The 24,008-nt window shown below is 46.7% G+C and overlaps 1 protein-coding gene across 4 annotated transcripts in view; it reads right to left on the reverse strand.

Moving 5' to 3' along the window:
* Nucleotides 1–313: 313 nt before the first annotated feature.
* LOC139278657 (histidine ammonia-lyase-like) overlaps nt 314–24,008 on the reverse strand; it is a 55,989-nt gene continuing 32,294 nt past the window's right edge. For 3 of the 4 annotated variants that reach the window (XM_070897686.1, XM_070897688.1, XM_070897687.1), the window contains 13 exons: nt 22,440–22,565; nt 22,172–22,311; nt 21,795–21,842; nt 20,376–20,523; nt 17,762–17,857; nt 17,615–17,673; nt 17,403–17,483; nt 16,721–16,786; nt 15,479–15,644; nt 9,023–9,157; nt 7,192–7,300; nt 5,735–5,804; nt 314–1,401 (listed from right to left, as the gene is read on the reverse strand). In XM_070897686.1, coding sequence (XP_070753787.1) covers nt 1,342–1,401; nt 5,735–5,804; nt 7,192–7,300; nt 9,023–9,157; nt 15,479–15,644; nt 16,721–16,786; nt 17,403–17,483; nt 17,615–17,673; nt 17,762–17,857; nt 20,376–20,523; nt 21,795–21,842; nt 22,172–22,311; nt 22,440–22,565 — 1,304 coding nt within the window. In that variant the 3' untranslated portion in view covers nt 314–1,341. Of the gene's footprint in view, nt 1,402–5,734; nt 5,805–7,191; nt 7,301–9,022; nt 9,158–15,478; nt 15,645–16,720; nt 16,787–17,402; nt 17,484–17,614; nt 17,674–17,761; nt 17,858–20,375; nt 20,524–21,794; nt 21,843–22,171; nt 22,312–22,439; nt 22,566–24,008 lie in introns of those variants that run through there. The other variant, XM_070897689.1, reaches the window with a different exon arrangement.

Raw genomic sequence — 24,008 nt, forward strand, 5'->3', positions numbered from 1 at the left:
CCCACTGACCATCCCCCCACTGACCATCTCCCCACTGACCATCTCGCCCATCTCCCCACTGACCATCTCCCCACAGCCCATCTCCCCACTGACCATCTCCCCACTGACCATCTCTCCACTGACCATCTCCCCACAGCCCATCTCCCCACAGCCCATCTCCCCACAGCCCATCTCCCCACTGACCATCCTCCCACTGACCATCTCCCCACAGCCCATCTCCCCACTGACCATCCCCCCCACTGACCATCTCCCACTGACCATCCCCCCACTGACCATCTCCCCACTGACCATCTCCCCACAGCCCATCTCCCCACTGACCATCTCCCCACTGGAAATCTCGACTACCAGGCCACTTCATGCTGTAGGTGTGTGCCTTACTTCAAAGGACTGAAAGTTCTGGCCAACCTACTCAGACTTTTTTTTTGAGGGAGTGAGAAAGCAAATGGACGTTGCGAGCACCATTTTGTCGTGTACCTGGGCTTCAGAAAGCCTTCAAGTTCCACATGAAAGGCTGCTAGACAAGTGTAAGGCTGTAGGTATCGCAATTCAGTTAGAGTTGAGGAAGGAATTGGCTGAAAGAGAGGAAGCACTGTGTGCTAATGTTGGCCTGGGTTACATGTCGAGGGATTGGTGTCAGGGCTCTGCTACTCCATCCACATAAATGGCCTGGATTGAAAAATGCAATGCACATTGGTCATAATCGAAGATGATCCTAAACCTGGTGGGGAGGTGAGTACGTCATTGAATTGGATGAATAGATATAGATCGACCTAAGTAAAGTTTGCATGTAAGTGGAACTATGGAAGTTGAAATTTAACAGTGCAAGATGGTAAAAATGGCACTCACTCAATGGTGTTGATCTTGCATTCATTGAGTGAGTGCCAGTTATAGTAGACTCAACTCTTACCACATCTAATCATTGCAATCACCAAATGCAAACAAGGGGAGCCAAACTGGTGGATTAATAGAGTGCAAATCTGAGGCAGATCTGGTCAGGTCACAACTTGAGTACTGTGAGACACCAGGAAACATCGATGCAGAAAAGGACCAGGAAGGAGGTGGGTCCCAAGTGTCAGAGGTTAGAGTATGAGGAAAGGTCAGAAAAACTCAAGAGTCTTCAGCCTTGAAAAGTTAGTGAAGGAGAGGGGCAAGTATCTTCGCCACACGGACCGCAGCGGTCCAAGAACACCCACCTCTGCCTCCTCAGGGCCAATGAGGTGCTGAGGGAGAGGCCGCACACCTCTGTCACTTTGTGTTTTTATTTCTGATCACATTGTGGTTTATCTTACAAGCGCACAATTATCAATGGCGTCTTTGGACTCTGCATTCAGCACAGCAGATCTATTCTGGTGCTTGAGCCAATCTGTAGTGTTCCATGTAGGGTTCTACTGCTCGCCAAACCTGTGAATAGAAACCATTATGGATACACAGTTAGGTCAACATTGATGGATTAATGAAGAACCACATTTCTCACTCCCTGTCTCTGGGACAGAGCTGAACCCAAACCCCGCAGCAATGTGTTGGTACGTTGCTCAATCACAACCCACTGATGCATATTCAGGAGATAATGTAGTGTACCGTCACACTGTCTGTCCAAGCTTACACAATATGGAGCTGTTATGGAGACGTTGAGTGATTCTCAAAGGATGTGACCTGACACATCAACTTACCAATTCTCAAACTATAGGTTCGAATCTCCCAGCCACAGACGACAATAAATCCCAGCTCCAGAATCCTTCTTCTTGGGTGGTCCCTCATATTGAGGATGACTTGCTCCGCGCCAAAAAGGGTTAAGTTCACAGGTGTTTCAATGAAGGTCTAATATTCCAGGTCCCGAACTACATTCTCAAGGGTGGAAGATGGCTGTTCGTGGATTTTTTTAACGTGGGGTGACCGTTGCACACCAGCCACCACACGGGCTTGACAGAGCTAGGTCTTGGTCCAGTGGCAAGGGTTAACCAGGACGACTGGAGACCTGCTCTGCTGCATGGACCTAGTGCGCGCACATATCGCAGTGTGGGCTGGCCCGTATTGCCCCTGGGCCCTCGCCTCTCCTGGGCCCCGATCACGTCGCTCTACAATCTCTTGCCGTTCCTTCGCCCCGACCTCGCTGCTCCTGCTGTACTTGCCCACACTCCAATCACCAACCTGGGTTATGGTGACAGCCGCCCTCTTCACAGCCCTCGCCCTCCTGCACCAGCTCGCGCTGTACGGTGCAGTGGTATGCCGCCACACTGGTCATGGCCGCTGGTCGCCGCTCCATTTATGGCCCCGACCCGCTGCTGATGTTCCCATGCAGGTCGGAGCAACAGTGGAATGTAGATTTAATAGGGGATGTTCATCAGTGTTATGGATTCTGAATAAGCCTTGCTTTCATAGTGAAAGAAAGCAACATTAACTCACGGTAATGGCATTATCTGCAGACTGGTGGGCTGTGAAAATTGAAATAGAAAATAAAAACGTGCAAACAGACACACTAAAAACACACACACACACAGACACACACACAGACATACACATACACAGACACACATACAGACATACACACACACAGATAGACAGACAGATAGACACACACAAAGATACACACACAAAGATACACACACAAACAGACACACATAGACAGACACACACAGACAGATACACACACAGACAGACACACAGAGACAGACACACACACACACAGACAGACACACACAGACACACACACACACACAGACACACACACACAGACACACACACAGACATACACATACACAGACACACATACAGACACACATAGACAGACACACACACAGACAGATACACACACAGACAGATGCACACACAGACAGATACAAACACAGACACACACAGACAGACACACACATAGACAGATACACACACAGACAGATACACACACACAGACAGACACACACACACACAGACACACACGGATAGACACACACAGACAGACAGATATACACATACAGACAGATATACACATACAGACAGACAGATATACACACAGACAGATACACACACAGACGCACACAGACAGACACACACACAGACAGATACACACACAGACAGACACACACACACAGACAGACACACACACACACACAGACACACATGGACAGACACACACAGACAGACAGATATACACACAGACAGACAGATATACACACAGACAGATACACACACAGACGCACACAGACAGACACACACACAGACAGATACGCACAGACAGATACACACACAGACACACACAGACACACACACAGACATACACATACACAGACACACATACAGACATACACACACACAGATAGACAGACAGATAGACACACACAAAGATACACACACACACAAAAAGACACACATAGACAGACACACACACAGACAGATACATACACATACAGACACACACAGACAGACACACACACACACACACACACAGACACAGACACACACAGACAGACACACAGACAGGTACACACACACAGACAGATACACACACACAGACACACACAGACAGATATACACATACACAGACACACATAAACACACATAGACAGACACACACACACAGACAGATACACACACACAGACAGATACACACATGGACACACACAGACAGACACACACACAGACAGATACACACACAGACAGATACACACACACAGACAGACACAGACACACACACACACACAGACAGATATACACACACACACACAGACACAGACACATACAGACAGATACACAGACAGACACACACACACAGACACACACACAGACATACACATACAGACACACATACAGACACACATAGACAGACACACACACAGACAGATACACACACAGACACACACACATACAGATACACACACAGACAGATACACACACACAGACAGACACAGACACACACACAGGCACACACAGACAGACACACACACAGAGACAGATATACACACACACACACACAGACACAGACACATACAGACAGATACACACACAGACACACACACAGACATACACACACACACAGACAGACACAGACACACATACACAGACAGACACACACAGACAGACAGATATACACACACAGACACAGACACGCACAGACAGATACACACAGACAGAGACACACACAGACAGACACACACACAGACAGATACACACACACAGACAGATACACACACACACAGACACAGACACACACAGACAGATACACACAGATACACACACACACACAGACAGATACACACAGACAGATACACACAGACAGATACACACACACACAGACAGATACACACACAGCCACATACACAGACAGATACACACACACACAGACACACACAGACAGATACACACACAGACAGACACACACAGACAGACACACACACAGACACAGACAGACACAGGCACACACAGACAGATACACACACAGACAGATACACACACAGATAGATACACACACAGACAGATACACACACACACACACACACACAGACAGACAAACAGAAAAGAAAGAAGGAAAGACGTGCATTTCTACAGAACCTTTCACAACCTCAGTACGTTCCAAAGCGTTTTACAGTCAATGAATGATTTTTGAAGTGTTGTTGTTGTTGCTGTTGTAATGTGGGAAATGCAGCAGCCAATCTTTCCACTTAACAAGGTCCCACTAACAGCAATGAGATAATGACCAGATAATCTGTTTTTGTGATATTGATTGAGGGATAAATATTGGCCGGGGAGAACTCCACTGTTTTTCTTTGAATAGTGTCATGGGATCTTTTACGTTCACCTGAGAGGGCAGCTTTAATCTCTCATCCAAAAGACTCCCTCGGTACTGCACTGGGTGTGTCTGTCTGGATTATGGACTCAAGTCTCTCAAGTGGGGCTTGAACCTACCACCACCTGTCTCGGAGGTGAGGGTGCTGCAACCTGGAGCATGATGATCCATGCTGCACGTGTGCGCTGCCAATGGCCAATCTTACCAACCAATTGTCTGAACAATCACAGCATCCAGCAGATCCTCCATCCCACCCGTCAGTGGACAGGATTCCTGCCGACATCACGCACTTGGAAAATAATCCCTGCCAAGTTGCACTTTCTCCCACCTCCCCTCTTACTGTGTATCCATCACACAACCTGGCCACAAATTGCCAAATCACCTTCTGTGGAAGCTCACATGGAAAGGTCAGGCATGATGCATGATGCAAGTCCCTGATGTTCGGAACCAACAGGCTGGTCTGATGTTTTAATACACAAGATGGGCTGGGACAATCAGGTAGATTTACAACTTGCTGTCCAGATGCATAACTGATGTTGGGGATCACATACATTTGGAAATGAAACTTGTCTTCTTTCTACAACAGGGGGCCGGTCAATTTAAGGCCCAGGAATCTACCGCACCATATTTAACCAGCACGACTGAGGCGTCTATAAACTGTCTGTAAACACTCGAGGTGTCTGTAAACTCTGTAAACTCTCGAGGTGTCTGTAAACTGTCTGTAAACCCTTGAGGTGTATGTAAACCCTCGAGGTGTCTGTAAACTGTCTGTAAACCCTCGAGGTGTCTGTAAACTGTCTGTAAACCCTCGAGGTGTCTGTAAACTGTCTGTAAACCCTCGAGGTGTCTGTAAACTGTCTGTAAACCCTCGAGGTGTCTGTAAACTGTCTGTAAACCCTCGAGGTATCTGTAAACTGTCTGTAAACCATCGCCGCGTCTGAAGTTGTGATGACTTGCCTTTTCTTCAGTCAGTAGCTTCCGAACGATTTCAAAGTCTGGGGCCATAAATCGATCTTTATCTAAGGGCCTGCGAAAGAGAAGCAGGAAAAGAGGGAAAGTTAATGGGAGGAGCAAGACGCCAGTGAAAGCACCGATACTCCTCACTACAAACTGTTACATTTTGTAATACTGGATATTTCCCTGGAGTTCAGCAACACGGACAATTCTCGCAAACCCTCACTCCCTCAAACCACAGGGTCCCTTTCCTTGCGCAATACATAAATGTAGGTGGCCCAGGGGTCCCTCATCACTGCATTTAGGCTTATTGGATCTGCCACATGACTTCCTTGACTATAGAAAGGCAGAAAAACCAACACTCCATCAGGCCAGTGAATTTAACCTCTATGGGGCAAAGATATTGGGGGGCATCACTGGAGATGCACTGGATACAGATATAGAGCCTGGCGTGAGCAGGTATAGGTTAATGGTATCAAGGAAGGAGTCCTGGTACTGATCGGTGATAACTGAAGGTTCAAATGTCATTCCTTGTCCTCAGGACTAAACACACAGGGCACATTAAACTGTGTCTTAGGCTACAAACTAATAGACTGATTTAGTAAAGAGTAACCCAATAAATATCCAGCATCAAATACAAATAATAGCTATACAGAATTACACAGACTTTCCTATCCTCCTCGGCATATAGTCTTTTGCATCAATACTCAACGTAAAACGGAACCTCGTGATATGCTGGCTGCTCGTTCTCACGTGGCAACTTGTTAAAGAGTCTGACTCACTCTCAACTCCGGCAGCTTCTGACCAGTTGCTGATTGGGAAAAAGTCAGCTTCAGATGTACTGTTCAAAATCTTTTGAAGATATACCGAAACAAAGGACATTAAAAATGAACCAGTGGTCAGGCATTCACTAAATTGAAAATGGCGCCTGTACACACAAATACAGCTAACAACCAATTGTAGCCTCAAAACATCCCCACGAAACCGTTTGTTGATTGGGACTTGGAGTGTTCCGAGCAGGCTTTGTGACCCTGGGTTGTTAACTCGCCGCCGGTTTTCCACCGAGCCCCATTTACTTTTCCATTTCCCGAATACCACTTTTACTCTGAACGTTTACTGTGGCCAGCAGAACAGAAGCCAATAACATGGTGCAAATGCTTCATTCTTGGCGCACGACCAGCACTGATGCCTTATTATTCTTTGGGCTGGATTTTCGGCTTTGCTGATTTCGGGGCGGTAATGGCGGCGGGGCGGTAAAGTTTGCGCCCGGGAACAGTTTGCGCCTCAGTCAGCAAAATTCACCCGCTGGGCCCTGAGGGTGGGGCAGATTGCTAAGGGAGGCGTTACACACCTCTCTCGGGGCGCTAGGCCGGCCGAGCATGGGAAAATCCCGAGCTAAACAGCCGGCCCAGGAGCGTTCCGAGATTTACATTTTAATTTGAGCGGAACTTGGAACTTACTTCACCACTGAGCGGACGAGTTCGTACACCTTTTCCAGAGGTTCCGTCGTGTGCAGCGGCCGCACAAACTCAAGACCCTGGCACGCTGCAAGGAGTTCGATAGCAAGCACTGGAAGAAACGGGACCCACACAGGAGTTCACTTTTATCTGTCAATCTGAATGTTAGCTAACCCAGTCTGATACCAAGTGACCAAACTCATTACTAACAAAAACTTGCATTTATATAGCGCCTTTAACATAGTAAAACGTCCCAAGGTGCTGCACAGGAGAGTAATCAGACAAAAATTGACACTGAGCCAAAGAAAGAGACAGGTCACCAAAAGCTTGGTCAAAGAGGTAGTTTTTAAGGAGCAACTTAAAGGAGGAAAGAGAGGTAGAGAGGCGGAGAGGTTTAGGAGGGAATTTGAGAGCATAGGTCCTAGACAGCTGAAGACACAGCCAGAAATAATGGGACAAAGGAAGTGGGGGGGTGCACAACATGCCAGAACCGGAGGAACATAGAGATAGGGGGGTTGTGGGGGTTACAGAAATAGGGAGGGGTGTAGGGGCTGGCGGGTGTTACAGAGATATGGAGGGGTTTAGGGCTGGAGGAGGTTACAGAGATAGGGAGGGTGTAGGGGCTGGAGGAGGTTACAGAGATAGGGAGGGGTTTAGGGCTGGAGGAGGTTACAGAGATAGGGAGGGGTGTAGGGGCTGGAGGAGGTTACAGAGATAGGGAGGGGTGTAGGGGCTGGAGGAGGTTACAGAGATAGGGAGGGGTGTAGGCGGTGGAGGAGGTTACAGAGATAGGGAGGGGTGTAGGGGCTGGAGGAGGTTACAGAGATAGGGAGGGGTTTAGGGCTGGAGGAGGTTACAGAGATAGGGAGGGGTATAGGGCTGGAGAAGGTTACAGAGATAGGGAGGGTTGTAGGAGCTGGAGAAGGTTACAGAGATAGGGAGGTGTGTAGGGGCTGGAGGAGGTTGCAGCGATAGGGAGGGGTGTAGGGCTGGAGGAGGTTATAGAGATAGGGAGGGGGAAGGCCATGGAGGGATTTGAACACAAGGATGAGGTGTTGATCGACCAAGGGCCAGTATTTTGTTCATTCTCAGTATGTGGACATTGCATTTACTCTCCATCACTAGTTGCCTGAGAGGGTGGTGGATTTACTGAGAGCTTTGTTAGGCCACTTCGGAAGGCTGTTACGATTCAGCCACATTGATGTGGGACTGGGACCACACATAGACCAGGCCAGGTAAGGACGAACGCTAGGTTTCCTTCAATAAGGAACATTGTGAACCAGTCGGGTATTTAAACAATCCGATAGCTCCATGGTCACTTTTACTGATACCAGCTTTTCAAAATTATTACTTCCAGATTTAAAAAAAAACTGAATTCAAATTCTCAAACTGCCATAATCATATGTTCTGTGGATTATTAGTCCAGTAATATAACCACTACCTTACTGTACCTCAATGTAGCTCAGTTAGCTGCAGAGACTAGAGAAACTGAGATTGTTTTCCTTGGACCACATAAGATAAAGAAGAGATTTGATAGAGGTGTTCAAAATGATGAGAGATTTTGATGGAATAAATAAAGAGAAGCTCTTTTCACTGGCAGGAGGGTCGTAACCAGAGGACACAGATTTAAAATAATTGGCAAAATAACCAGATATGTGCACCTGATACAATGGGTTAAGGTTCATTTTGGGATTGGGGTCCCAATAGAATTACGACAGGTTAATGGAATGGGGCGGAGCGTGCAAATGACAAGAACTGGCTCGATGAGTCAGGGGAGCTTTCCTCATTTCCCTACACCACATGGTTTAATATGACTCCTGCCCATTCGTCTCACCTTGTTCGACGTGCTCAACGACTCTCAGTGCCTTCCGGGCAGCCCATCCCCCCATGGAGACATGGTCCTCAATGGCAGCGCAGGTGGACAGGGAGTCAACCGATGACGGGTGGCACAGTACCTTGTTCTCAGAGACTAGAGAGATTTTAGGTTAGCGTCTGGTGACTGGATTGTTTTATTTTACTGTGTTTTATGTGTAATTGCTAAACAGCTCATCACTACAACAATTGCAAACAAAAATCCTAAATAAGAACATAAGAAATAGGAGCAGGAGTAGACCATACGGCCCCTCGAGCCTGCTCCGCCATTTAATACGATCATAACTGATCTTCTACCTCAACTCCACTTTCCTGCCTGATCCCCATATCCCTTGATTCCCTTAGTACCCAAAAATCTATCGATCTCAGCCTTGAAACATAGAAACATAGAAAATAGGTGCAGGAGTAGGCCATTCGGCCCTTCGAGACTGCACCTCCATTTAATAAGATCATGGCTGATCATTCCCTCAGTACCATTTTCCTGCTTTCTCTCCATATCTCTTGATCCCTTTAGCCGTAAGGACCATATCTAACTCCCTCTTGAATATATCCAATGAACTGGCATCAACAACTCTCTGCGGTAGGGAATTCCACAGGTTAACAACTCTCTGAGTGAAGAAGTTTCTCTTCATCTCAGTCCTAAATAGCTTACCCCTTATCATTAGACTGTGTCCCCTGGTTCTGTACTTCCCCAACATCGGGAACATTCTTCCTGCATCTAACCTGTCCAGTCCCGTCAGAATTTTATATGTTTCTATGACATCTCCTCTCATCCTTCTAAACTCCAGTGAATACAGGCCCAGTCAATCCAGTCTCTCCTCATATGTCAGACCAGCCATCCCGGGAATCAGTCTGGTAAACCTTCGCTGCACTCCCTCAATAACAAGAACGTCCTTCCTCAGATTAGGAGACCAAAACTGAACACAGTATTCCAGGTGAGGCCTCACTAAGGCCCTGTACAACTGCAGTAAGACCTCCCTGCTCCAACACTCAAAACCCCGAGCTATGAAGGCCAATATACCATTTGCCTTCTTCACCGCCTGCTGCACCTACATGCCAACTTTCAATGACTGATGTACCATGACACCCAGGTCTCGTTGCAATACTCCTTTTCCTAATCTGCCGCCATTCAGATAATATTCTGCCTTCGTGTTTTTCCCCCAAAGTGGATAACCTCACACTTATCCACATTATACTGCATCTGCCATGCATTGGCCCACTCACCTAACCTGTCCAAGTCACCCTGCAGCCTCTTAGCGTCCTCCTCGCAGCTCACAATGCCACCCAGTTTAGTGTCATTGCAAACTTGCAGATATTACACTCAATTCCTTCATCTAAATCATTACTGTATGTTGTAAATAGCTGGGGTCCCAGCACTGAGCCCTGCGGCACCCCACTAGTCACTGCCTGCCGTTCTGAAAAGGACCCATTTATCCCGACTCTCTGCTTTCTGTCTGCCAACCAGTTCTCTATCCACGTCAGTACATTACCCCCAATAACATGTGCTTTAATTTTGCACACCAATCTCTTGTGTGGGACCTTGTCAAAAGCCTTTTGAAAGTCCAAATACACCACATCCACTGGTTCTCCCTTGTTCACTCTACTAGTTACATCCTCAAAAAATTCTAGAAGATTTGTCAAGCATGATTTCCCTTTCATAAATCCATGTTGACTTGGACCGATCCTGTCACTGCTTTCCAATTGTGCTGTTATTTCATCTTTAATAATTGATTCCAACATTTGCCCCACTACTGATGTCAGGCTAACCGGTCTATAATTACCCATTTTCTCTCTCCCTCCTTTTTTAAAAAGTGGTGTAACATTAGCTATCCTCCAGTCCATAGGAACTGCTCCAGAGTCTATAGACTGTTGGAAAATGATCACCAATGCATCCACTATTTCTAGGGCCACTTCCTTAAGTACTCTGGGATGCAGACAATCAGACCCCAGGGATTTATCAGCCTTCAATCCCATCAATTTCCCTAACACAATTTCCCGCCTAATAAGGATATCTTTCAGTTCCTCCTTCTCACTAGACCCTCGGTCCCCTAGTATTTCCGGAAGGTTATTTGTGTCTTCCTTCGTGAAGACAGAACCAAAGTATTTGTTCAACTGGTCTGCCAATTCTTTGTTCCCCATTATAACTTCACCTGAATCTAACTACAAGGGCCCTACTAATCTTTTTCTCTTCACATATCTATAGAAGCTTTTGCAGTCAGTTTTTATGTTCCCAGCAAGTCTCCTCTCATACTCTATTTTCCCCCTCCTAATTAAACCCTTTGTCCTCCTCTGCTGAATTCTAACTGAACTCTGCTGAACTCTGCTGATTTCTCCCAGTCCTCAGGCTTGCTGCTTTTTCTGGCCAATTTATGTGCCTCTTCCTTGGATTTAACACTATCCTTAATTTCCCTTGTTAGCCACGGTTGAGCCACCTTCCCCGTTTTATTTTTACTCCAGACAGGGATGTACAATTGTTGAAGTTCATCCATGTGATCTTTAAATGTTTGCCATTGCCTATCCACCGTCAACCCTCTAAGTATCAATTGCCAGTCTAGTCTAGCCAATTCACGTCTCATACCATCGAAGTTATCTTTCCTTAAGTTCAGGACCCTAGTCTCTGAATTAACTGTGTCACTTTCCACCTTAATGAAGAATTCTACCATATTATGGTCACTCTTCCCCAAGGGGCCTCGCACAATAAGATTGCTAATTAATCCTTTCTCATTACACATCACCCAGTCTAGGATGGCCAGCCCTCTAGTTGGTTCCTCAACATATTGGTCCAGAAAACCATCCCTAATACACTCAAGGAAATCCTCCTACATCGTATTGCTACCAGTTTGGTTAGCCCAATCTATATGTAAATTAAAGTCGCCCGTGATAACTACTGTACCTTCATTGCACGCATCCCTAATTTCTTGTTTGATGCTGTCCCCAACCTCACTACTACTGTTTGGTGGTCTGTACACAACTCCCACTAACGTTTTCTGCCCTTTGGTATTCCGCAGCTCCACCCATACAGATTCAACATCATCCAAGCTAATGTCCTTCCTTACTATTGCGTTAATTTCCTCTTTAACCAGCAACGCTACCCCACCTCCTTTTCCTTTCTGTCTATCCTTCCTGAATGTTGAAAAGCCCTGAATGTTGAGTTCCCAGCCTTGGTCACCCTGGAGCCATATGCCAATGATATCATATTCATGAATTGCTGCCTGTGCAGTTAATTCATCCACCTTATTACGAATACTCCTCGCATTGAGGCACAGAGCCTTCAGGCTTGTCTTTTTAACACACTTTGCCCTTTTAGAATTTTGCTGCAATGTGGCTCTTTTTGACTTTTGCTTTGGATTTCTCTGCCCTCCACTTTTACTTTTCTTGTTTCTATCTTTTGCTTCTGCCCCTATTCTACTTCCCCTCTGTCTCCCTGCATTGGTTCCCATCCCCCTGCATATTAGTTTAACCCCTCCCCAACAGCACTAGCAAACACTCCCCCTAGGACATTGGTTCCGGTTCTGTTCAGGTGCAAACCATCCGGTTTGTACTGGTCCCCCCCCCGAACCAGTTCCCAATGTCCCAGGAATTTGAATCCCTCCCTTTCACACCACTCCTCAAGCCACGCACTCATCTGAGCTATCCTACGATTCCTACTCTGACTAGCACGTGGCACTGGAAGCAATTCTGAGATTACAAGCTTTGAGGTCCTACTTTTTAAATTCAGCTTGTAGGACCTCCCTAAATTCAGCTTGTAGGACCTCATCCCATTTTTTACCTATATCGTTGGTACCGATATGCACCACGACAACTGGCTGTTCACCCTCCCTTTTCAAAATGTCCTGCACCCGCTCCGAGACATTCTTGACCCTTGCACCAGGGAGGTAGCATACCATCCTGGAGTCTCGATTGCGGCCGCAGAAACGCCTATCTATTCCCCTTACAATCGAATCCCCTATCACTCTAGCTCTCCCACTCTTTTTCCTCCCCTCCTGTGCAGCAGAGCCACCCATGGTGCCATGAATATACTCAATGACTGAGCATCCACAGCCCTCTGGTGTAGAGAATCCCAAAGATTCACCACCCTCTGACTGAAGAAGTTTCTCCTCATCTCTGTCCTAAATGATTGACCCCCTTATCCTGAGACTGTGACTCCTAGTTAAATAGCCCCTAGTTAATAAATATTTTAATAAAAATCAAACATTTGCATTTCTATAGCGCCTTTCACGACCTCAGGACGTCCCAAAGCACATTACAGCCAATGACGTACTTTGGGAGTGCAGTCACTGTTATAATGTGGGAATCGTGACAGCCAATTTACACACAGCAAGCTCCCACACACAGTAGTGTGATAATGACCAGATAATCTGTTTCAGTGATATTGGTTTGAGGGATAAATATTGACCTGGACACTGGGGAGAACTCCCCTGCTCTTCTTTGAAATAGTGCCATGGGATCTTTTACATCCACCGGAGAGGGCAGACGGGCCTCGGTTTAATGACAGTCATTTTCCAACATTCCATTGACTCTGGATCAGTTCCTATCGAGTGGAGGGTAGCCAATGTAACCCCACTTTTTAAAAAAGGATGGAGAGAAAACGGAATTATAGACCGGTCAGCCTGACCTCAGTAGTGGGTAAAATGATGGAATCAATTATTAAGGATGTCATAGCAGCGCATTTGGAAAGAGGTGACATGATAGGTCCAAGTTAGCATGGATTTGTGAAAGGGAAATCATGCTTGACAAATCTTCTGGAATTTTTTGAGGATGTTTCCAGTAGAGTGGACAAGGGAGAATCAGTTGATGTGGTATATTTGGACTTTCAGAAGGCTTTCGACAAGGTCCCACACAAGAGATTAATGTGCAAAGTTAAAGCACATGGGATTGGGGGTAGTGTGCTGACATGGATTGAGAACTGGTTGTCAGACAGGAAGCAAAGAGTAGGAGTAAATGGGTACTTTTCAGAATGGCAGGCAGTGACTGGTGGGGTACAGCAAGGTTCTGTGCTGGGGCCCCAGCTGTTTACACTGTACATTAATGATTTAGACGAGGGGATTAAATGTAGTATCTCCAAATTTGCGGATGACACTAAGTTGGGTGGCAGTGTGAGCTGCGAGGAGGATGCTATGAGGCTGCAGAGTGACTTGGATAGGTTAGGTGAGTGGGCAAATGCATGGCAGATGAAGTATAATGTGGATAAATGTGAGGTTATCCACTTTGGTGGTAAAAAGAGAGAGACAGACTATTATCTGAATGGTGACAGATTAGGAAAAGGGGAGATGCAACGAGACCTGGGTGTCATGGTACATCAGTCATTGAAGGTTGGCATGCAGGTACAGCAGGCGGTTAAGAAAGCAAATGGCATGTTGGCCTTCATAGCGAGGGGATTTGAGTACAGGGGCAGGGAGGTGTTGCTACAGTTGTATAGGGCCTTGGTGAGGCCACACCTGGCATATTGTGTACAGTTTTGGTCTCTTAACATGAGGAACGACATTCTTGCTATTGAGGGAGTGCAGCGAAGGTTCACCAGACTGATTCCCGGGATGGCGGGACTGACCTATCAAGAAAGACTGGATCAACTGGGCTGAGAGGGGATCTCATAGAAACGTTTAAAATTCTGATGGGTTCAGACAGGTTAGATGCAGGAAGAATGTTCCCAATGTTGGGGAAGTCCAGAACCAGGGGTCACAGTCTAAGAATAAGGGGTAAGCCATTTAGGACCGAGATGAGGAGAAACTTCTTCACCCAGAGAGTGGTGAACCTGTGGAATTCTCTACCACAGGAAGTTGTTGAGGCCAATTCACTAAATATATTCAAAAAGGAGTTAGATGAAGTCCTTACTACTAGGGGGATCAAGGGGTATGGCGAGAAAGCAGGAATGGGGTACTGAAGTTGCATGTTCAGCCATGAGCTCATTGAATGGCGGTGCAGGCTAGAAGGGCCGAATGGCCTACTCCTGCAACTATTTTCGTTGTTTCTATGTTTCTATGTCTCATCCGAAAGACGGCACCTCCGACAGTGCGGCACTCCCTCAGCACTGCATTGAAGTGTCAGCCTAGATTAAGTCTGTGTTTACTGGGAATCTGTACAAAACTATACACAGAAGAATGCAAGATACTGCAGATTGTGGAAATGCTCAGCAGGTCGGGCAGCCTCTGTAGAGAGAGGAAGGTAGAGTTAGTGTCTCTGAAATGTTAACCCTTCCTTCCTCTCGCCACAGATGCTGCCTGACCTGCTGAGTGTTTGCAGCACTTTCTGTTTTGAAGTCAGATTGATGTGTTTTAGAGAAAATGTCACTGTATTTTAACATTTAGTTCAAGCAAATGAAATAAATCATTCCCTTGCTTTCATAACCCATGATTGTTCTATTGATTAGATGTTTTAGAGTTAGCGCCTGTCAAATTCTACAGTGAAGAAATGTTTGTACCTAATGCAGCTGCTGTGCAGTGAGCCATCATAAAGCCGCAGTTCAGACCCCCTTCCTTGACCAGGAAGGCAGGCAGCTCACTGAGGGATGGATTACACAGTCTTTCAATTCTTCTCTCGCTGATGGAAGCGAGTTCATGAACACCGATCGCCAGGTAGTCACAGACCTGTGGGTGTTACAGGGAGACAAGCCACAAGTGTCAGTCCGTCCAGTGTAGAGATGCCCACAGTTACATCACCAATCCTTGGAGAATATCAGAGGTCAGCTCTCCCGCTGGTTACATCACCCCCAAAACATTAGCCTGCAAATGACCGTTGGTGACATTATTGGAAGTTTGAGGGAGAGTTGTAACTCCCGGGCAGGAAGTTGGCAGAATGCATAGTTCGCCTACCCGCTAACACCCGGGCCTCACTCACCGCCTGAAACCACTTCCAGGCGGAAATTGGGCTCCTGCCAGCACTCAGGTAAGTTGTGAAAGGGGTGGTGGGGGGTGGGGGGTGGGGGGGGGCTTGGCAGGGTCTCCAAGGGGAGAGCCAGGGGCAGGCGGGATCAGACTTCCCCCGTGGGGCCTGAGGGAGCTCCCCTTCAGGCTCTCCCCTTCCCCACTGATGGGTATTACTGAGCAGGAAACCCCATTCAGTACCCGCCCTTACAGTGCCTGCAGGGCCCTACGACCATTACTGAACCCCGATTGACATATGTCAATGAGGCTCCTGCCTGAGTCAGGGTTAAAGTCACCACCCCGAGACTGGAGGAGCAAACAGACCTGCCCGATATCACCTCCCAGTCTGCCCAGTTTCCGCAGGGCACAGGGAGTTAAAATTGCTCCTTTAATGTATTTGTACGCCTCCTCTCATTTAGCTATTTTAATGCAGGTTGATATCCCTGTGATAACGATGGACTAAGGAATGTCATGTGAATGAGTTAAGGGTTTATTGGCTAATAGCACCACAATAATTTCCAGATTATTATTTGTTAAATGTTAAAAGCTTGCACGGTAATATTCTTTGGGCTCAGAGATGAGTTGCATTTTCTTTCTTAGTATGCAAACAGGGAGAGACTGTTACAGCGAGACAGAGATATAATTGTTTATAACCGAGTGAGGAGAAAGCAGCTGGATATTTTGCTGGTTCCGTAACTTGTGTCTTTTCCGGTATTGATGTCTGTGTTTACTTAGAATTTGTTTAATCCAGAATACTTCTGGACAAAATCATGAACACTCTCAGCAGACAGAACACTTACTTTAGCAGGATATTCACCATGGAAATTCCCACCGGAAATGATATCCCCTCGCTCCGCGAGCACAATCTGGAAACTGATTAAGGGCAAAAATTGTCCAGATTTTAAAGGATGCAAGCAGGTTCTCGTTGGAAATAAAGCTGGGCGGAGCACACCGATATTGCAAAGCTTTTTCCAGCTGATGGTTTGGCTGATGATTAGTCAGATGTGAGTCAGAGATCATTTCCCTCCCATGTTCCCTGTGAAACGCGGCAGCAAATTTGCGCACAGCAAGGTCCCATTAACAGTAATGTGATAAGGTGGCAGATCATTTGTATTCGGTGTTGATTGAGGGATTAATATTGGTCAGCACATCGGGAGGACAAAACTCCCCAGCTCTCCAATAGTGCCGGGGGATCTTTGACCCGAGAGGGTAGTCGGAGCCTCAGTTGATCGTCTCGTCCAAAAGACATCACCTCCGACAGTGCAGCACTCCCTCAGCCTGGGTTTGAACCCACAACCTCCTGACTCAGAGGCGAGAGTGCTGCCCACTGAGTCACATCCAACATTAAAGCCAAAAGTGAATGGTAGACATGTTGCCTTTATGCTGCTATTGTTTTGTTAATTATGATCTGAATACAGTGAAAACGTACTGAGGGCAGTATCAGGCCTGCAGTGCACTGACGCTCACCCCACTGAAGGATACCGGGTTATCAGTAACACTGTTCATTTCAGTCACCAGAATGCCTTTCACAAAAGCAATTGTGTCGTTGACTACACCATGGACCTAGAAGAGAGATCGGGAGAAATGTGCAATATTTAAAACCAGAACTCAGGTGGCCACTTTGATCACAGTGATTAGATTATAATAAGTGAATGATAAGTCTATGGCACTGCTGTGCTTTATATACTGCCTACCTGGGGGCAACATCGCAGAGTGTACGCATCCTGCACACGGTCACACAACCTGTGGCTTGCTGTGAAAGTTGCAAATGGTTACAAGGACAGCCCCACACACCTTTCAAACAGCGGCGAGTCATTGTTACAGCTCGGCTAACGCTTTACCTGCGATCTCAGACGGATGGACATCAGAATTCAAGAGTGAGCGGAATCGCGCGGCTACTTGCACCTGGCCCCGGTGAGGTCGGAGGTCATGGATATCTGTTTAATGTACAAGGCCGAGCACCACGTTAACCGCAACTCAATGCTTTCAAAACAGCCGCGCAATGCATGTCATTTTTGTGGCCTTCAAGATGCGGATTCGTATTTTCATACGTGGGTTAAACTGGGTGCTAACGTTTTAAAGAGTCTGGCTCGACATTAATGTGATTGTGGAATTCAATTCATGTGATTGGGGAATTCAATTAATCAGAGAATCAGAGAATAGTACAGCACAGAAGGAGGCCATTCGGCCCATCGAGTCTGCGCCGGTTCTTTCGAAGAGCATTCCAGTCAGTCCCCCTCCCCCGCTCTTTCCCCATCTTCCTGTCATTTTTTTTAAGTATTTATCCAAAAGCAACATACTGCAGATGCTGGAAATCTGAAGTAAAAACAGAAAATGCTAGAAATAGCGGCACCATGTGGGGAGAGAGAAACCGAGTTAATGTTTCAGGTCGATGACCATTGGTCATTTCAAGGCTTCTATTGAATCTGTATCCTCCACCCTATCAGGCCACTTGTGGCGTAAAGAAGTTTTCCCTCATGTTGCCTCTGGTTCTTTTGCCCAACACCTAAATCTGAGCCCTCTGGTTACCGATCCTACAGCCATTGGAAAAAGTTGCTCTTTATTTACTCTGTCTAAAATCCTTCATGATTTTAACCACTCCATCAAATCTCCTCTTAACCTTCTTTGCTTCAAGGAGAACAACCCCAGTTTCTCCAGTCTATTCACGTAACTGTAAACCCTCAGACCTGGAACCATTCTCGTAATCTCTTCTGTACCCTCTCCATAGCCTTCATATTCTTCCTAAATACGGTGTCCAGAATTGGAGATGATTTTCCAGCTGGAGCAGAACTAGTGTTTTATATCGGCCTAGCATAACTTCCTAGCTTTTGTACCCTCTGCCTCTGTTTACAAAGCCCAGGACCTTATTCTGCCACGGTCAAAGATTTGTGTACAAACACAACCCCAGGTCCCTCTGTTCCTGCACCCCATTAAAACTGTACCATTTCATTGTATTGTCTCTCCTCATTCGTCATGCTAATCACCTGACACTTTTCTGTGTTGAATTTCAGCAGCCACGTGTTCACCCATTCCACCAATCTGTTTAGCCTCTAGAAGTCTATCACTATCTTTCTCACTGATTGCTACACTTCCAAGTTGCATGTCATCTGCAAGTTTTGAAATTGTGCTCTGTACCCCCCCTCCCCCACCCCCGAGTCCAAGTGATGAATGTATATCAAAAACAGCAGTGGTCCCAGTACTGAACTCTGGGGAATCATCCAGTCCGAAAAACAGCCATTCACCAGGAATTGAAATTTGCAAACAGGCGCTAATTTTTGAAATGTTGAAACATTAGCACCAGGCACTAATGATTCTGAGCTTCTAATGTCTCCTGTTGCACAGTGGAATGATCCACTGGTGCAGAAACTGAGGGGAACAGTGACCTTGGCTGGCACTGAGAGAGCCGTGGTCACCCTGGTCTGAGGCTGGAGGTCTGGTCACAGGAGGGGGCAGAGTTCGGTGACCACATCCTTGGTGAGGCGGAGCCTTCGAACACACTGTTCCTCAGTGAAATGGATATAGGAGAACTGCTCCTGGAATACCCTGGGAGGGTAAGGCCTCCTGTTGAGAGCCCTGTTGGCCCTCCTCCCTCTGGCCATATTTTGCAATCGGTCTCCTTGCCTCCGCTGCCTCCGACGTTAATACTGGAGGGTGGGGCCCAGTGCGTTATTTTGTGCTCCACTTCCTTTTGGGGACGGTAACCCGAAGTGAGCGAGTGGGTCCCCAGAAAGTCCCGCCTCTCGGATATTACCGCCCCCAAACGGGACGCAACGGAATTTTCCCCAATAATCTCAGCGCCAGCGCAAACCGGCAGGGAAGTCGCAGGTGTCATGGATTTGCCGTGCACGGTCGGGAACCCATTTGTGCCCCGTTATCACCCCTCAGAGGCACCAACAGGAGGCGCAAAGGAGGCCAATTTCTCCCCCTCTGTTTTCTGTCCCTGAGCCAATCTTGTATCCCTGCTGCTACTGCTCCTGTATCCTATGGGCTTCAATTCTGCTAACACACCCAGTATGTAATACTTTATCAAACGCCTTTTGAAAGTCCAAATACACATCATCAGCTGTACTGCCCTCATCCATCCTCTCTGTTCCTTCATCAAAAAACTCAATCAAGTTAGTCATGCACGATTTTCCCGCTGGTTCTCCTTTATTATCCGTGCTTGTTCATGTGGCTGTTAATTTTCTCCCGGATTAATGTGATCGGGGAATTCAATTAATTTTAGCCAAGCAGCAATTCACAAACCACAACATGGTGAATTTACCTGAACCTTCCAGCCACAATGTGTTGAGACCTTATTTAATACCAATCGGTGCTTTGAAGGCGTCTTTGTTTATTTCATCAGACTCAAACACAGTAATGAAAGCAGCTCGATAAATGCTCACAGTGTGCAGACTGTTATATGGAGCATGGAGCCCTTCACTTCAGCAGCACACACTGTGACAGATCACTCACCACTGTCGAAGGCTCTGGTGGTGCCTTTTAGAACCTCCAGTGTAAGAGCGGCAATAATGTCCGCCTGTCGGGCTATCGCCATCGCTCTCTCCACCGCCTCAGCGCCCAGTGCCGTGATCATCTGAGTCCCGTTGATCATTCCCACTCCCTAGGCATGAATAACCAGTTGAGTTGGATATAAATTGATTTCAATAAACACTATTGTAACAACTGAGTCATAACTTAAAATACAAATTTGTAGGAATGAATGCTTGCCCCTGAGATATCTGCAAATGTTCCCCAAATATCATTTATGGAGAGAGCAATGTTAGTACATCAGGGTGCAATGGGGAAACCTTGTTCACTTGCTTGTGCATCTCAACAAACGATTCAACCAATAAATGCTAGTAATTATCAATGAGTAATCATTAAATAAAAGTGAATGGTAACTGTCGATGATTTTGTAAAAACAATGGTACTGTAATAAAATATGTTCGCATTTTCAAATTGTTTCAAATAAACATCAAATAATTTGGCAAGACTAGGGGGCCGAAGTTGTCCCCTTCCTTCAGGCCTGTCACCACCACAAATCGGCGACCACTCCACTCATGGCTGATAGCCCAGTTGCCCTCCCAGGTTTTCCCGGAGATGCCCCGATCCTTCCCCTTGACCGCTCTGCTGCTGCCGATACGTCTTAAGCACATCATCACTGTGTGCACCGCCGACCTAACCCGCCGACGGTGACATTCCCCATAGAAAATCTTCAGCTTGCCCGGCGGTGCCAAAACAAGCTTTCACCCGGTGGTCCAGTGAGGTGGTGGCTTTCTGCAGCGGCGGTGCGGCTTCCCTTAAAGGGGAGGGCGCACTGCCGATGCCGCCATGTTTTTTTTGTCAGCTGACTGCCATGTCGGCCTGACAATTATGCCTCCGGGTTTGGCCGGGCCACCAACAGGCAGCCTGGCACCCCCTCTTGGGTGCCAGGCCACTGGCCTGGCCAAAAAACTTTGCATCGCCCCCAACTTCCGCCCCTCAGTTGCTGTCACCGCCGTGTCTTTGCCTCTTGGGTGTAGTCACCGCCACCATTTACACCGACTTCCGGATCAAAACAAAAAAACAAAAACAAAAAGCCGAATGCCGCGCAGGAGTCGACATGATCCGCAGCCGCGGTAAAAAACCATTTGGGGCGGGGACAATTTCTACCCCCTAGTCTTACTTCAGACGAAGAGAACTCTTCCAGATGTGTAGTATACAGTGTCCCATATACACCCCTTTCCCAAATCATAGATCAGTAAACCAGCATTCAAAAATCAATACTTCAAAATAAAGAACACTTATAGGTACAGTAACTAGATATGTTGCTTGATGAGATATGAGTTGGTAATATCTATAAATTTGTTCAAATCTTGTTTTACTGGTAAAAGCATTTTACTGTTCTATTACCTCTTTAGCTTTGAGTGAAATTGGCTGAAGACCGTGAGCTTGCAAAACCTGATGGAATGAGTTAGAGTTACTGTTTGAAACTTCTGTTTTATCATTGAATCATACAGAATCTTAAAATCATAAAGAACCATGTAGAATCATTCAATCATAGAATCATATGGAATCATAGAATCATTGAATCATACAGAATTATAAAATCACATAGAATTATTCAATAATGTAGAATCATTCAATCCTAGAATCACATGGAATCATATACAATCATACAACATAGAAGGTGGCCATTTGGCCCATTGTATCTGCGCCGTAAAACACAGTTTTTTAAATTGGTTGAAATCCACATAAGAAACAAGAAACAGGAATTCCAGAGAACTCACATATTTAGCATCAGCCCAGCCACTTTTTGGAGACCACATTTGGCCTTCACCCATCAGTCCCAGGGCAAGGTGGGCAAGGGGAGCGAGATCGCCACTGGCCCCAACAGTTCCCTTCTCTGGGACGTAGGAGAGACAGGAAGCTACAGGGGGCGATAGAGAGAGCACAGAGCAGGATCACAGCTTGACAAAACTTAGTCTTTTACTAAATCAACAATATATGAAATACATCACGCATATAGAAGACAGCAGATACAAAATGGGACATTACCATTAAACGCCTGGATCATTTGAGTGAGGGTCTCTAAGGAGATCCCACTGTAACCCTTGGCAAGAACATTGATCCTGAGAGCCAGCAGCATTCGGGACCTCTCCGGTGACAAGGAATCGCCAACACCTGGAGGAGAAGCACCAGGCACAAAGCACTGATTCATCTACTGATTCTCAAACAGCCTTGTAATGTGCAGGGGGAATAAAAGCATCTGACCATCCCCATTGACCATCAATCTCAGCTATCTCAATAATACTCAGTGGCAGAGAGTGAAGCAAAACAGATGTTGGGATCCATTAAACGATGAATATTGAGCTGAAATAGTGAGGTGATCCTGACACTTTGTAAATCATCGTTGTGACCACACTTGGAGTACTGTGAGCAGCGTGGAGGCCACTTTGGGGAGCAGCGTGAGTTAGTGCAGGAGGATGACGGCAGCGAAGAGCGACATCATCAAGGTCCAGGTCGGTGATTGGAGCGTGGACAGGTACAGCAGGAGCGACAAGGTTGAGATGAAGGAGGGGTGAGAGACTGTGGAGGGATGTGATCGGGGCCCGGGGAGGTGTGAGTTCGGGGCCAGGGACCCAGGGGCAGCACGGGCCAGCCCACACTGCAATATGTGTGCGCACTAGGTCCGTGCAGCAGAGCACGTCTCCAGTTGTCTGGGGTAATCCTTGCCACTGGACCAAGACCTAGCTCTGTCAAGCCCGTGTGGTGACTGGTGTGCAACGGCCACCATACGTTAAAAAAATCCACACACAGGCATCTTCCACCCTTCACGATGTAGTTCGGGATCTGGACTATTAGGTCCTTCATTGAAATACCTGTGAACTCATCCTTTTTTGGCCTGGAAGCAAGTCATCCTTGACTCGAGGGACTGCCTAAGATGATGACTGTGTACAGGTCTGGTTACCGAAGTATGAAAAGAATATTGCGGCTATTGAAAGGATACAGGAAAGAGCAACCAGAATGAATGAGGGGATGGAGGGATTGGATTGTGTAAACTGGGCATGTTCTCACTGGGAAGAAGGTTGAGAGGTGATATAATTGCTGTTTTAGGATTTTAAAGGGACTGGATAATCTAGACCGTGTCGAGCTGTCTCACCGTGTCCAGGAGAGCAGACCCAGAGGACACGGCCTGTGTTTGAAGGGGGAAAATTCAAAACTAATCTGTGGAAGAATTGTCTCAGTGAGCGAGGTCAATCTATGGAACAGGCTCCCTCGGGAGATGCTGGAAGCAAACAGTATTGATTCATTCAAATACAAAATTAGATGGATTACCTTCTGAAAGTAACATATGGGGATACATATACGAGCAGTTTGAGACATGCCGTGTGGTGAGTGTAGCGAGCTCGGGAGGGAACAGGGGACTGTGGGCCTGTGGTCCCCAAAGCTTTCCTCACCTCATGTCTGGGTCTGTTGTAGACTCACTGATAGAGATTGGTTGCTGTGATTGGCCAACAACTCCATTATTGTATTGTGGGACCCCAGGGTGGCAGGTGAACTAGATGGACCTTAGACTTTTCCCTCTAAAAATTCCTTTGTTACCTATGTATGAATTTAGTGATT

Source organism: Pristiophorus japonicus, chromosome 13, assembly GCF_044704955.1.
Source record: "Pristiophorus japonicus isolate sPriJap1 chromosome 13, sPriJap1.hap1, whole genome shotgun sequence".
Classification (NCBI taxonomy): domain Eukaryota; kingdom Metazoa; phylum Chordata; class Chondrichthyes; family Pristiophoridae; genus Pristiophorus; species Pristiophorus japonicus.